Raw genomic sequence first — 16,651 nt, 5'->3', positions numbered from 1 at the left:
TATGGTGGCTTATTTCCTTGCAGGAAAATTTAATCTTAGTTGTGGAAAATAAAACACATTTTCATTTACTTATAATCTCGACTATATTTGGACAAAGAATCAATAATCAGCCTTGATTAAAATAAGTAAATGAGGGGCTGGGAAGGTGGCTCAGTGGTAGAGCGCTTGCCTTGCATGCATGAGACCCTGGGTTCGATTCCTCAGCACCACATAAGCAAAAAGAAAAAAGCCGGAAGTGGCGCTATGGCTCAAGTGGTAGAACGCTAGCCTTGAGCTGAAGAGCTGAAGGACAGCGCCCAGGCCCAGAGTTCAGGCCCCATGACTGGACCCAAAAAAAAAAAAAAAAAAGGTAAATGAACCAGAAATCTATGGTTTCATTTGCCTCTTCACATTCTCTGAATATCATGTCAAGCTTGCCATGAACTGCTTAATTCTCCTGTTTGATTTCTCCTAGTTCCCTATTAAATCTGGATATACTAAACTTAAGTTCTGAGTATATCACATTTCTAAACCCTTTTAGTCCTAGGCTGTTAGGCTCTACAGGACACTGTAGTGTATGGCACTACATGTATATCCAAGCTTTAAATGAGACCTAACTCTTCTTTCATAATATTTTGTTAATTTTAGATGGACCCAATTAGATAACATTTTCTACAGTTGTGTATAGTCATTAGATTCTAGTGGGCTGTGATGACTCTGTGTCCCTTTCCTCTTTTCTTCTGTTGGTTTTGGAAGACTACTTCTCCATTCTAAGTAGTACTATTGGGGATGAAATCCATGACCCAGGTGAGATCACACCATCCTGTACAGAGTGAATGGTTCAAAGACAGGCACAGGAGGCAAGCCTCAACAACTAGAACCCTCCAAAAGGTTTCTTTCTACTAAAAGCAGCAAGAAATGATTTATTTTTATGGAGTGCAAAGATGCATATAGAACTGTAAAAGTTCTATTTCTCACTGTCTCGAGACAGGCTCATTACAATAGGAAAGAAAGGGGGAAAAATACAAAAATAAAGACAATAAGGTCAAGAAATAGAAAGTGTAGCAAAACCCTTATAACTTCAAACCTCAACATCCAGTATTCTCTGAAGCCAACTTGACCTCTGGACCTTCCAGTTCTGCATGAAACAGTAAGTCCTGGGTTTCTATCTCTTAAACTAACCAGGGGATTCCTGTTATATACATTATATATTTCAAGCTTTACTCATTCCAAAATCCAGGAGGTCACCGACTCATCGTCCCCAAATTTGCATTTCTGAATAATCTTTACCCCAAAGTCACTGTCAATACTCTACTGAAACAAATCGTAGAGCACGTAAAGAAAAATCTTTCTTCAGTAGCTATGGGCATCTCTCTCCAGAATGATGATGTTGATCCCTGGTTTCTTTGTGAAAAGCCTCTTCTCCCACAGCTCCTGGGGCAAACTTCTGCCTTAGTTCTCTGGCATTTGGTCTTCTTCCCACACCCTGATACAAGTTATTTCCCAAAGTGTTGTCTTTGGCCTTCTTTCTCTTTCTTCTGCCCTTTCTCCTTGGCAAGCCTTACATTTATTGAAGGTCATATCTAATCAAGTTATCAAAAAGAACAAAACTTCTCTTCAACAGGCAGTTAAGAAGTTAAACTCCATTGCTCTACTAAGAGTGGTCCTCACTCAGCATGGTCCCCAAGGTTTCTAGGTTTCTTTTTTGTAGCTTGGTTTCAAAATTTCATACTCTAATAGAACTTAACATTTTTGCTCCCATCCCAGTCAGTCTCCCTATCTCTGCTCATGCTCCTTTGCACATCTCCTCATGCATAACTCCTATTATCCCTCAAGGCTCTCCAGAAATGCCAACTCTTTGATGAGGTCTTCTTTAATCTTTCTTGCTAGAAGTAATTTCTCTCTCCTTTGAACTCCCATAGCTGGAGAACACTGCTCATCTCCCTTGAAGGCAAGAATCTCATTGAATTCAGCACTGAACACAGTGCTTTAGCTGACAGAAGTGTGCTGAGTTAATGTATGGCCTAGTAAGTCTTTCCTCAATTTGTTCACATGTACAGGACATAGGCAGATGTAGCTAGGACTGACACCAGATGATATATTACTAATGAGCTTTGTGGTCTTGGACAACTTACTTGTTTAAAAAAAAAAACAAAAAACGAGATATCCTCATCAGCAAATTGGAAAAAAATATACCTTATAAAATTTTATACGTTGAAACAAAATCAATAGAATAATGCTCTACAGTGGACAATCCAGAACCTCATATGCCCAAATTAGTATAAGTTCTCCTCCTATTTCACTAATCTGAGTGATCCCCAAATGACCGATTATGGGAAATGCAGTGAATCAGGTAGTAACACTCCTCCATGAGCTTACTAGACAACAGTAAGGGTGGTAATCTTAACTAGGAACAAGAGATTGCTTCAAACGCTGTTAAATATTATCAGGCAACTGGGCAGCTATCTTGTTTTATCTGAGAAATTATTACAGTTGATAGATCTTCCCTGGAAGTCTTCATTAAGGAAGCCTTCAGGAAGGAAACATTAAGTGAATCAAATGCCAGTGTAATTCCTTCTGAGTATAATATTACAAGAGAACAATGGACAGTTACTTTCTCCAGCACTAAAGAATTCACACAGTAAATCTAGTTGATAATAATTCATTTCAAAATTTCTAAAACTCTTTTTCAAAGTCTTTACCCAAACTAGTATAGTTGGCTAAAATTGTTCAAATGGGAAATAATTTTAAGATAAAATGGAAATAATAATGACAGCCAACATCTGGTCAAAATTTATTATGTGCTAAAAACTTAACCACAGTGCTTAGTAAAAAATGAGTGCCCCTAAGAGGCAATAGAATTTATTATCATGAATTTACAGATGAGAATATGGGAGCTTTAGAGAGGCAAGCAACCTCACTAAGGTTATATAGTTTGATTTTAAACCTCCAGTTTAAATCATTTACCCTTTAATAAAGTAGTATAATCATTTAGAATTGTCTGGTAGTTGAAACAAAATGACAGGTGATTTTGAATCCATACTCAAAGACCTACGTTTCACTTCAGCCTTGTGAAGTCTCCCAAGTCAAATTCAGTTTGGAAATAAAATGGCATTGTCCCAGTCACAGAGTGTGTTGTCAACAATAACAAACCAAGTGCCAAGCCTGGTGAAAGTTTCTGCCACATCAGGGTACTATCTACAGCAATTTTTATTTTTCAGAGAAGACCTATGGAAAAGTTGCTGGTATTCCTTAGGCTATTTCAAGCTAAATCATTTTCATATCTCTAAATGTCCATCATTCTTCAAATGGCTATCAGTGTCCTGACACACGTAAATGAAAACCAAAAACATTTGTGGCCATGTTGCATCCTGTAACAGATTCTGTCCCTGCTAAATAAAAGTTTTTCCAAAATTTCTGGCTTTTTTTTTTAACATGGCTAATAGACATTTATATTGGCCTACTCCAACTCTTTTCCCAAGCAAAACCACATCTCCTCCAGGAATTTCAAGAAAAAGAAAGACAATCATGTTTACAACCATTAGTGGAATTACCTTACCTCATATGGATAGAGCCCTTTCTGAATACAAAGTACCTTTGATCAAATATCCAATATTTCATTTATAGTAGTTCTGTGAAGAATCTCATTTTAAAGAGAAGTGCAAAAATCAAGAGACCGTCCCAAGATTTTAGTTTTAGAACCTCAGATGTATTCACTTTAGAGCCAGAACCTAGGTTTTTATATTCCCAGAGAAAAGAAGGAAGGGAGCCTCACTGGTTAGCATGTTTATGAGCTATAAAACATTCAAAAGTAGGTCAAGTGTGAAAATAAAATGATTGACAACAATAGTTTCTAATGTATCTCATGTATATTGAAAAAGGTAGATGAGACATTTCCCTGAGAATAAATACACATTCCTCAACTTTTTCACGAAGAATAAGGTTCTGAAAACCTGATTTCAAGACCCAGGAAAATAAAATGCCTGGCATTTGAACCTGAACAAGACCCTGAATTTCTTCAGCTCAACTTCTACCTTTGTAAAGTAGGCTACTCTTATAGTTATGAGAACAGACTGATATATATTATCAGGCTTTATGCAGATTCTACTGAGGATCATATGTATACAAAATTGAATTATTTAGGCCCCAAACAGACCAGCTCTTAGTATTCATTTTCTTAAGTGTCTCAGTAAATGGCACCTAGCCATAGAAGGCAAAAATCTTAGTCTCCTATTTATTACTCTACTGTGAAATTAAACTCTTTCAGAGTTTCCATTTTTCCTCTTTAAAACCCCTTCATGATCTCACCTCCTCTCTTGACATTTCTCTAGATTTATCCCTTAGTCCATGTCACAACAAGCTACTTCATGTGTCCTGATACTTAGGAAATATATTCTTTATGCCTTCACACATGCTATGAATTCTTCCTGGGGCTTCATTCCTGCCTACCCTCACCTGGAAAATTCCTATATGTCCGGCATGTCTCAGGGGAAGTGATTCTCCACTTATAACCTAAAGTACATGTAGTGCTTTAGGCCTCTACTGATCTATACACAACCCTTCACCACAATGCATATGTTAGTTCCATTTTGTCCTCTAACTTGGTCCTAAACAGCTTTCTTCAATGATGAGAATGATCTATGTCTGAATTAATGCAGGAGTTACTCACTACAGGTAAGTACTGAGCACTGGAAATAGTACAGAATTGGGATGTGGCCTAGAGATAGAGCTCTTAGCTAGCTTGTTCAAGCCCTGTGCTCAATCTCCAGCACTACTAAATCAACCAATTGACCAAAAGATCTGTATAATATGGCCAGTTCAACTAAGAAACTACAATGTTCAATTTTCTTAGTTCATTAGTTTTAAAGTAAATAGCCACTTGAGGGTAGTGGTGGATATGCTAGTAGGCAGAACAGCTCTGAAGAGAGAACCACACTTAGATCGTATCCTTAACACTCACTGTAAGACCCAGCCTGGAATAGGATGTCCAGTGTATTTGCTTAAAAGACAAGTTAATGTGTAAGAGTCTGTAAACCTTGCTGGGTGCTGGTGACTCATACTTGTAATCCTAGCTACTCAGGAGGATTGAGATCTGAGGATTGCAATTCAAAGACAGCCGAGGCAGAAAAGTCTGTGTGTGAGTCTTATCTCCAATACCCAGATAAAGCAAAAAGTGACAATGCTGCTCAAATGGTAGAGCACAAGTCTTGAACAAAAGAAGTTCAGTGGCCAGGCTCTGAATTCAAGCCCCAGAAATGCACACACACACGTGTGCACACACACACACACACACACACACACACACACACACACACATCTATCAACATTTTCCTCAATACTGGATCAACTTTGGCCATTCAACTTACTATTACTGCTGAGAAATTATTCTACCCAATACTCTAAGCATCCTAGATCACTATATCAAATTTGGACAAACTCGTTCATATCTTGTAAAGAACACCTTGTTCACATGGAAAAAGGAAAAAAAAATCCCTCAACCAATCATGCATTTCTACTGAAGGGTCTCAGCTCCACAGTCACTGGTAAATGACTTCCAGATGCCTTCTAGACAAATGGTTACACTGTTTATGAAATACTACAAGAGTCATGGCAGCATTTTTTTGGAATGTCAAATTGACTATATTGTTCTTTAAAGAAAAAAATCAGGCATTTACCATATTTATATTAATATGGAAATTAAATTCCCTTGCATGCCCCCAAACTATTGCCAGAATATGCAAGCTTACTTTGAACAGTTGGTTCTGCTAAATGAATTTGTGAAATCCCATACAGTGTTTGGAGTAGGTGTACCACACTTGATTTGAGGGGCTTTGTTACTGCAATACTGGAATAGAGAGAACATGACCTAGCTACAAAGAGCCAGCAATCAAATTCAATTTGGTTCCAATTAAAAGTCTTAGTTGGCAGAACTGGTGAGGTTGACATATGCTTGGTCATTTGAGACTTTAAGAAATCCAAGATGTACACTTCACAAAGCAGAGATTATACAGGTCTGACTCCACATCTAGTCCCCAGGATAAAATCCCTTAAAGTATAAATGACAATCACAGTCATCAACAAAGGAAGTTTGTACATAATGGCCTCAGCCAGAAACAAGGGAACTCCTCCACTAGTACATCATACATCACCAGGGTTACACGATCACTGAACAATCACTTGTTGGTGTCCTTTCTTTGTATAATTGCTTCTGTAAAGAGAGACTAATCCTAAAGTCTGAAACTATATAAGGCAAAAAAAAAAAAAAAAAAAAGACTGAGACAAAGCAGCTTAATGCTTGATTAGGCAATGAAGGTGAAAGCTTCAAATGCATAGCTAACTCCTTTTTAGCACAATTTAAAATTTTAACTATAAATTAATGACGTCAGCACAAGTCAATATTCATTATAGAACAAAGTACAGAAGACATAAATAAAATACAGTACACCCCTTTTTCCCAAAGATAATATTTAGTAAATATTTACTATATAAAATTTTTAATTTAAGTAAATATGTTACTATCAAAAAATTATTTATTTAGCCAGTCCCGGTGCTTCAACTCAAGGCCTGGTTGCTATCTCTGAGCTTCTTTGTCCTCAAGGCTAGCTAGCACTCTACCACTTGAGCCACAGCGCCACTTCCAGTTTTCCTGTGATTAATTGGAGATAAGAGTCTCATGACTCTCCTGTCCCAGCTGGCTTCCAACCAAGATCCTCAGATCTCAGCCTCCTGAGTAGCTAGAATTACAGGCGTGAGCCACCTGCACCCAACACAATCCAAACATTTAATATTTAAAAATATGTACATTAGGGACTAGGAAGATGGCTCAGTGGTAGACTGTTTGCCTTGCATGCACGAAGCCCTGGGTTCGATTTCTGAGCACCACATAAGCAGAAAATCCGGAAGTGGTGCTGTGGCTCAAGTGGTAGAGTGCTAGCCTTGAGCTGAAGAGCTGAGTGACAGCGCCCAGGCCCAGAGTTCAGGCCTCACGACTGACAAAAAAAAAAAAAAGTACATTTAAAATTTTTAATTAAAAACATTTAAAAAATATTCTGGCTAGTATTTAATATACAGTAATTCATTCTGTATTCACCAAAATACTCTAAGCAAGAGACTATTATTATCTATACCTTCAAGACAAAGAAACTAAGCAGAGAAAGGCTAAGTAATTTAATCCAGTTCACAGACTTATGACAAATAATCTCTGCTTTTTCCTTTTGGCTGTGAGAGCATTATGTTCAACTAAGTAGTGTGGGAAAAAATATTTCTTCTTAACTCTATTAAAACCTTAAATGCTCTTCAATACTATGTCAGAAGCAGGGAGAACAATGTGTGTATCTGGAGTACTGCTTTCTGTTCTAAGGGAGGGCCCGAGCCAAGCCAGGAGACAAACATTCACTGAGTTGGCTCCAACAGTCAAGCAGCTGGAGTGCATGGCACAATCTGTACTCTGACTTGGGATTCCTTTAGGGCTATATGTTTTTGATACTCCTAGTATACAACGGTCACCTAGCTATAGCCACAAACTTAGCTTGTGCTTTTAAAAGCCTACATGAATTTATGTCAAGTCTCATTTCATTTTTCTTTCCACCAAGATTCTTAAAGTGCAGTTTTTCAGTTCCTTTAAAAACTTAAAGGCATTGTGTTCTGATGGACATCACACACATGTGGAGAACACAGCCAAAGGGAGATTCTAATAAGGGTAAAAAACAAAACAACAATTCTCCAGTGCAAACTGTTCAAATGAAAAAGTGAAGTGCAAACTAGTAAGTTGAGAAATATTCTTTGAGTGAAAGAGGCTGTTAAGAGACCTGGCAGATGTCCCATGCCTTTACCCCATTCCCAAAAGTCATCTGCAAATAGCCAAGAAGATCTGTTATCAGTATTGTGCTTGCTGCTAGCCTGCTGTCAAACTTGTCTATTGCATCAGACCCTGGAATACCCTATGTTATTTTTTTATAGTTCTGTTACCTATATAGCAACTCCTCTGACAACAATGTTAATTATGCAGCAGCCTTGTTATCTCAAAATCACACTATAATTAACCTGTGTCATCAGCAGCATTCATGGCTATGTGGGCTGCCAAAAAAAAAAAGTGTCCTGTGGAAGTAGTGTTTTTTTAGCTGTGTCTTTTAAAAATAACTTTTGTTATTTCACTACCTAAAAAACTTATTTGCTTCTCCCCACCACAAAAAAATACACACAAACAAAAACAAACCAACATGATTTCTTCTGCATAAAGCCCACTAAAACTATTAAGATACTTGAACCTCTTGAACAGGAAATGAGGTAAAAATTTCCAAAGAGAATAGGTATAGAAAACACATACATCTTTTCAAAATAATACTTACAGCTCTTCTAGAAAAGGAAAATTCTTGAATGCATCTTCTGGTAGTTGAGTAATATTGTTCATACTAATATCCCTGGAAAACAAAGTTAAGAATACTTTTAGCTATGTACATATGACCAGATAAAATGATGTTAAGTGAAATGAACCCCAAGATAGGGACACAGTGGTTTTTTCTTTCTTGCTATTGTTTCTAACATATTTAAAATGTACTATGTGATTTTTTTGTTTCTCTTGTATGTTCTTCCCCCACGGTATAACCCATTTTCGCTGTATTTGATGTTGGGTACCCTGCATCTTGTAAATACATTTTTCTAATTTGGGGAGGGGAAGGGAAATAACAAAATGCTGAAATAAGGATAAAGGTTTACCCATTGTAACAATGAGAGGTACAAGACACTATGTTGAAAATGAACTTTACAACTCCTGGGGAGGTGGGGAGGGAAGGGATGGTAGGAGAAAAACAAAGGAGGAAGTAACAATGCTCTAATGCCCAATAGGAAATGAACACATTACCTTACTCATGTAACCGTAACCCCTCTGTACAGTATTTTACAATAAAAAACATTAAAAAAAAAAGAATACTTTTAACTAAATAGCAACAGTCTTAAAGGATTTAACCAAGCAGAAAACTAATTAGGTGCTGATATTTTAATTAAAAGCATATATAGAAGATATGACTAACAATAATTTTGGTTTCAGAATGCAATGCTTCAAAAACATAAAAGTACTACATCTTTTACCACAGTATGTCCTGTAATTTAGAAATATACCTAGATCCTGGAATTCTCTTCTTTAAATAGCCTTGGAAGGGGGTGGAGAGGGTGTCTCAAAATGACTACAATGAATGGGTACCAGTGTGGCTTTCCAGTGCTCTAGTCATTCAAATCATTGAGTGAACAACTTTACAGGAGAGGATGGCTTCTAGATTCACTGTCAAGAACAATAAAAGTATGCCTGAATTCTATCCCAGTCATGTTTTCTTTAAAACCCATAAAAGTCCTCCAGGTAAGAGTTGTAAGTGGATTTCAATTTTAGCCTATGAACAGATGCGGGCTAGAAACAAGTGTGTACATGATAGGTATGCAGTCCATTTCCAGTTTTCCCTTAGAGCATCAGCAGAAAGCAGCACTCACTCAACAATATAACTCCACAATTAACTAGTTCAAACAGCTAAAGAAACACTTTATTAATCATTCTCCTCTTCCCTGGCAGCTGCCTTTTGAATTGACTTTCTCTTCCATATTTCACTTGATAGCAACACTGTGGCAGACACCTTAACATAGCCTCAAAGGGAAAAGGAAGTCCCAACATGCACTGGGTCAGTTAAGCAAGTCCCCCAGCTTCCTGTTCCTCTAATCTGGGAATAAGTTCAGTGGCTGAGCTTTTCTGTCTCTCCCCTGCAGAAATAGCCTTGAAAATTCCACCCATGCAGCATTTCTATGACTCGATATTAAGAACTGGTATGAGAAATCAAGTACATACCAAAGTCAGCTAACAAGACTATTACTGTCGATTCACTTGGGTAAAATGCTGTTTTCAAGAAGACACCTTCAATACCTCAGTGTTAAGTCCCTTCTTACTTGCTTTCCCCCAAGGCAGTTCTAGAAAACTTCTTGGATTGGAAATCACAAGAACAGCAAGGGGAACAAAAATAGCAAGAATAATAGCCATGCGATGAAACAAAGGCTTGCAGTATAAAACTGTACCTAAAATCTCACTTTAGTAAGAGAGAAACGGAGGCTTATTTTGGTAAAATAACAACCCTCCCCCCTAAGACTGACAATTAGTAAAGTAACATGAAATATAAATTCCAAAGCCCATGATCCTAATTGCAGACTATGAGTCTTCCCAATTATTATTTGAATCCTGTTATGCTCTCTACTGCTAGTTAAGATATAAAACAAACCCTGATTCCTACCAAGGCTAAGACCAGGAAGACAGACATGTTAAGAACATGTGCTTGTTAGTGTTATGTGAGGGCCTGGATTTGGTCCCCAGCAACCCCCCTCAAAAGGTAGGAGGATAACATCCACAAGAAAGAGCTTGGCATCATCATCAGTAGAATTCAGGAAATGTACTTTTTCTTAAAACGGGAGGGGGGAGGGAGAGAAGGGTATGGGGGAGAACTATAAATAGCTTTTCCATTTGAGGAATCAAGGTTTATATAAGTTTCTCAGAGCAAGAGACCTCCTTTTAAACAACTCTTAGAGTTACACAAGACCTATCAGCATTCCAAAATTTTATATCATTGGAAACAATGGCTACCAAATGTAACTATTGCTTATTATTATTAATATACTTTTCCAGGATTTCTTGTTTTCAAACTCAGACCCCAATATTACTTCAGCTAGCTATCTTTTATAGCCAGAAACAAGAGATGGATCCTTCTCTTTGTAGTAAACACTTTAGAAAAATACTGGGAAAATAGCACCAAAATAGAGGTGAAAAAAAGCCACTGACACATGGCCAGAGTTTAATTCTGAGCCACAGTTTGCTAGCTAGTAAAATGACTGTTAGGCTAATGGGTTGATTCTCCTATGATTCATCTTTTTTTTTTTTAATTTTTTTGTAGTCTTCCTCCCTTCAACCTCCATGGAGAGACAATCTTTTCCTGAAGAAAAATGCATGAGTTCCATGGAATATTTCTGAACCATTTACCATAGTGCAAAACATAAAAGACTATCAGATTTCCTTTATAAAATTATTGGCTCATCCCTGCTTGAAACATGCTACCCTCAACCAATAAAATCATTCTTAAGACTACAAGGAGCCAGCACTGGTGGCTCACGCCTGTACTCAGGAGACTGAGATCTGAGGATAGCAGTTCAAAGCCAGCCCAGGCAGGAAAGTCCATGAGACTCTTATCTCCAATTAACCACCAGAAAACTGGAAGTGGCACTGTGGCTCAAGCAGTAGAGTGCTAGCCTTGAGCCGAAGAGCTCAGGGACAGCACCCAGGCCCAGAGTTCAAGTCCCCATGACCAATTAAAAAATAAAAGAATACAAGGAAACTCTTAAATTGTACTAAAAGGAAAGGAAAAGAAACTGATATGAATAAAGAGTGATTCTGTAAAATATCACAGAATTTCATTGTTTTTGAGCCATTCAAATAAGAAGCGGAGAGAAAGGGCAATAAATTAGTAATATATTGTTTTACAAAGTGAGGCACTACATACAGTTTCTTCTAAGCTTCACATACCTGAATTTAGGTGAGGACTACAGTAACAGAAAATCTGATTAATTGCTTCATCAGAGAAAGGTCTTGGAGTGAACTGATTAACTGCCTTTCCAGACACATAATTAAAGACAATTTATACCACACTATGCTTCACATTTCAGTTTCACACACACACACACACACACACACACACACACACACCACACACACACACACACACACACACACACACACACACACACACACACACACACACACACACACACACACACACACACACACACACCTCATTTTTTCCCCCTCAGAGTAACAAGATCTAACAGGTAGTTTTGCTATGAGCTGTAAATACAATTAATGAGACTCCATATTTACAAACTAACACTAAACACACTGTGAGATTTTGTTTTAAAGCTTCAGGTTTAGCAGCAACATTTGTTTTCAAACTTTTTCTGAATTTCACATGCTCAAAGAGGTTGGCTCTATAGGTGTTTTCCCTCATCTTTTTTCTGGGCTTCACTTAAAACATTTATGAATACACTAAGAGAGGTGTAGGGGGGTAGGCTACAAGATATTATCTCCAGAGAAGCTCTGGAAACATGTGGTTACGGAGTATGAAGTGGGTGGGTACTCATTTAAAATAATGAGGGCTAATGGTGATAAACAACCTACAGACTGTCTTAAGAGCAGATTCAAGACCTGACATCACCAATACCCACAAGAGACTCCATGCTAGTCAGACTTTATAAATAAGAGGTTAGAAAGGATGCTAGTGGTGATGAGCTAAACTGTAGCAATTTGCAAATGGAAGCCCTGTGCCAGTAATTACAAATACATGAGGCTCCTAAGCTGTGCGAATTATTAAAATAGACAGGTAAAAGAAAGTTGCTTCAGCGAGATGATGATCCTGCAAATTGGTACCTTCAAATCTGAATGAGCAATGCAATTTTCTAAGCAACATCAGTCATTAAACCCAAGTGATGTGCCATCCTTAGTTTCTACCAGGAAATAAATCAACACACACACACACACACACACACACACACACACACACACACACACACACACACACACACACACACAAATCATACTAGGTTAGAATACTATCAAGTCACAACCATCTCTGAAGAGCAATTTTAGGAGAGCCAACGGCTCTCCTCAGATCTGGGCTTGCATGCCTAAATTTATACAGGCCTTTAGAGCCAGACAGATGTGAGTTAACCACTATTAGCTGTGTGATCTCTGGCAAGCTGATCGCTGGCTTCTTTGTAAAATGGAGACAGCACTACTAACTGACCCTTGATGATTTCTGTGAAGATCAGAAAATGTTGTTATAGGATGTTCTCACCAAGAAATGGCCAATCTTACCATTATCTCTGTTTTAGTTATTCCTAGAAGTCATTTGAACTCAACAGACTGAGACAGAACTAAGAGGAAGCCAAGCATCACACTGCTTTTGGTGGCTTTCCCAGAAAGAAACCTCTTTTATAGGAGAGAAATAATAAATTCCACCGATCCATAAGACCTTGAACTGAGATTTGGTTCTAAATTCTCATTTGAAACTCCCCAATTCCAAGAGTCAAGGATTTTAAACTACAAATGTCCTTTGGGATCAAATACTTCATTAAAAAACGGACAAGCAAAAAGTTAACAACCACTTATTGGTAGAGTCATACACTCATAAATCAAAGTAAATTACATTTTGTACAGGAAATTTTTCGAAGCACAAGAAAGATAAATCCATTCTTTTTTTTCTTTCTTTTTTTCTTCTTTTCTGTCGGTCATGGGCCTGAACACTGTCCCTCAGTTCTTCAGCTCAAGGCGAATGCTCTACCACTTGAGACACTGTGCCACTTTCAGTTTTCTGAGTAGTTTATTTGAGATAGAGTCTCACGGACTTTCCTGCCCAGGCTGGCTTTGAACCACGATCCTCAAATTTCAGCCTCCTGAAATCAGGGACCAGCTGATAAATCCATTCTTAAAAATAGCTGAGTTCTGGTGGCTCATGCTTGTAATCCTAACTACTCAAGAGGCTGAGATCTGAGGATTGCAGTTCAAAGGCAGCCCTGGAAGGAAGCTGAGACTCAAGTGGTAGAGCACCAGCCTTGAGCAAGAAAGCTAAGGGAAATCTCCCAGACCTGAGTTCAAGCCTCAAATACAGGTGCACATAAATACATAAATATATATATACATATTGATATATGCATATACCCACACACACACTATATATACACCAGCACGCATGCACACACACAAGCATACATATGTAACTACAAGTATGGTTCAAGTGTTATATAGCATCAGCTATGAGCAAAAATGTTGAGAAAAAGCACTGCAACTCTGAGTTCAGTATCAGAACACACACATACACACACACACACACACACACACACACACACACACACTCACACACACCATTAAGATGATTTCCAGCAGTTCAGTGATAATGCTAGGGGTAGAATGTATAATTCTGACTTAGTAAGAGAGGCTAGTGGAAAAAAAAAATCTTTTCTATGTCCCTTGGTTTGCATCACATTTCTTGGTGGTAAGATTTCTTAAGATACACCAATGAGGACAAAGCATATGTCTGTACTTTATACATATATTATACAAGAGTCCCAACTTTTTACCGTAGAGATCAGGGAGAAAAAGAAACATATCATCTCACTAAAAAAATAAACCTGAATGCCCGTAAAGGGTACAATTGTTTAATTGACAAACCTCTCCTGCGGTTAAACTCTCATCTTTTCTCCTCATAAAATTCAGTAATGCTGAAGTATATCTCCCAAGTAGGCATATTCATGTTTCAACAAAGTACTTTTTAAAGCCCTGTAAAATGCTCCCCAAGAGAGCCTGATCTGTTCACTGGTGGCCGAGTATATACCACTGTGGACAGTTACTGTCCTTCACCTGGCCTGGGCCCTTCTGCCACAGAATAAGTTAATTTTAAATACACAGTGCCTGACCCAATGTTATCTAAATTTGAACAAGCCTTCTTATTTGTACTATATAAAGCCATACTGTTACTGCTATACTGTTGAATATATCTCAATGATTACCTTTCAGTTTCAGAAGTCACTACATTCCATTATGGATTCTAGAGAACACAAAGTTCTCAAGGAAAGAAAAAACACATATAGTGATGATATTATTTTTAAATTCAAAAAAGTACATTATGATAGTGATTATGAACTAATACTCTCAGCTAGGTGGGGTAGCACATGCATATAATCCCAGTGCTCAGTAGGTGAAGGCAGGAAGACCTCAAGTTCAATGCCAGTCAGAGCTGGAGTGAGACCTTTATTCAGAACTTGTAGGTAAGGGGATGTGGTTCAGTAGTAAAACATTTGCACAGCCTATGCAAGGCCTGATGCTGGTCCTATACACCATTAATAACAACAACAACAATAACAATATTAATCTAATCAGGCCCTTATTAACATAACACAGTCCCTATTACTTTTCTAGCATCTTTGATAACCAACTAGAAATTTCAGGCCATGCTCCAAGTAAGAGATGTCTTCAGTAAGACCCAAAAAACAAAACTTGAAACTAACTTTGAAAAATGCCTCCGGAACAAATTTGAAGGAGGTGTCTCTCTCTCTCATCTCTAAGTAGTACAGACACACCAGTACTAAATATCTAGTCAAGTTTATAAAGAGTTGATTTTCCTTTCTGGCATTATTCCATACCTTTGGATAAGTAATCTCTTTTTCTTCCCACCTTTAAGGATCATAAAACTAACCTATGTTGTTTTTTTGTTTTCTGTGGTATTTTTTTCTTTTTTTTTTTTTTTTTGTCAGTCATGGGGCTTGAACTCTGGGCTTGGGCTCTGTCCCTGCGCTCTTCAGCTCAAGGTGAGCGCTCTACTGCTGGAGCCACAGAGGCACTTCCGGTTTTCTAGTAGTTTATTTGAGATAAGAGTCTCACGGACTTTCCTGCCTGGTCTGGCTTTGAACCATGATCCTCAGATCTCAGCCTCCTGAGTAGCTAGGATTACAGGTGTGAGCCACTGGCACCTGCACCTATGTTGATTTTGTTATGTTTTTTTTTGTTTGTTTGTTTTGGGTCCGGTTGTGGGGCCTGAACTCTGGGCCTGGACACTGTCCCTCAGCTCTTCAGCTCAAGGCTAGCGCTCTACCACTTGAGCCACAGCACCACTTCCAGCTTTTTTTTCTTTTTGCTTATGTGGTACTGAGGAATCGAACCCAGGGCCTCAGGCATGCAAGGCAAGTGCTCTACCACTGAGCCACCTTCCCAGACCTTCCTATGTTGATTTTTAAAAGCTAAAATACATGCTGGGTATTAGTGGCTCACCTCTGTAATCCTAGCTACTCAGGAGGCTGTGATCTGAGGATCATAGTTCCAAAACAGCCTGAGCAGTAAAGTCCATGAGATTCTTATCTCCAACTATCAGAAAACTGGAAGTGGTGCTGTGATTCAAGTGGTGAGCAGTAGCCTTGAGCAAAAGCTCAGAGACTGTGCCCAGTCCCTGAGTTCAAGCCCCAGCACTGGCACATACACACACACACACACACACACACACACACACACACACACACACACACAAGCTAATATACAGAGAAAATAATCTTAATATCAAGACTCACCAATAACCACAAAGCCATATTTCATATTTCATGGACAGTGTTACAGATTGTTTTGTTACAAATATGAAATCATATTCTGATCTTTGAACACATTCATCTCTTGACACCTAAGATTATTCATTTTCAAAAAGAAAAAAAATCCTATAAACATTAGCTTTTAGTAAAAGTATAAATACTAAAGTCTAATATATACCAATGCTCTCTGGGGAGCTCATACATCAAGAAATGGCAATATCTTTGCTGTTTGAAGGCCAGAAGGAATAAGATACTACCTAAGGGTTTTTCCTTACATAGGAAAAACTTGTGTAAAGAAACCTTTTTCTATTAGCCCTTCCTTTTAGCAGCCACTTACAGAATACCTATTGTCCACATATATACAGACACTGTCTTGGAAAGGTAAGGTTTTATGCCAAAAATCAGTTGATGGTTTTTTTCTTCTCTCTCACATTAAAGTTCATCATAGCATTCTACATGTTATTTCTGTTGCAGAGGCAGTTGTCAGATTTGACTAAATTTCACTTTTTAAAAAAATGTACTGTTG

General features: G+C 38.1%; 1 protein-coding gene across 1 annotated transcript in view; it reads right to left on the bottom strand.

Annotated features, from left to right (window-relative positions):
- Nucleotides 1–16,651, bottom strand: part of Lgr4 (leucine rich repeat containing G protein-coupled receptor 4) — a 107,983-nt gene that overhangs the window by 40,130 nt on the left and 51,202 nt on the right. The window contains exon 2 of the mRNA XM_070032698.1: nt 8,328–8,399. Within this exon, the coding sequence (XP_069888799.1) occupies nt 8,328–8,399 (72 nt within the window). The remainder of the gene's footprint in view (nt 1–8,327; nt 8,400–16,651) is intronic.

Source organism: Dipodomys merriami, unplaced genomic scaffold (assembly GCF_024711535.1).
Source record: "Dipodomys merriami isolate MVZ:Mamm:240054 unplaced genomic scaffold, mDipMer1.0.p SCAF_21, whole genome shotgun sequence".
Taxonomy (NCBI): domain Eukaryota; kingdom Metazoa; phylum Chordata; class Mammalia; order Rodentia; family Heteromyidae; genus Dipodomys; species Dipodomys merriami.
This window is presented reverse-complemented; position numbering and strand designations above follow the sequence as displayed.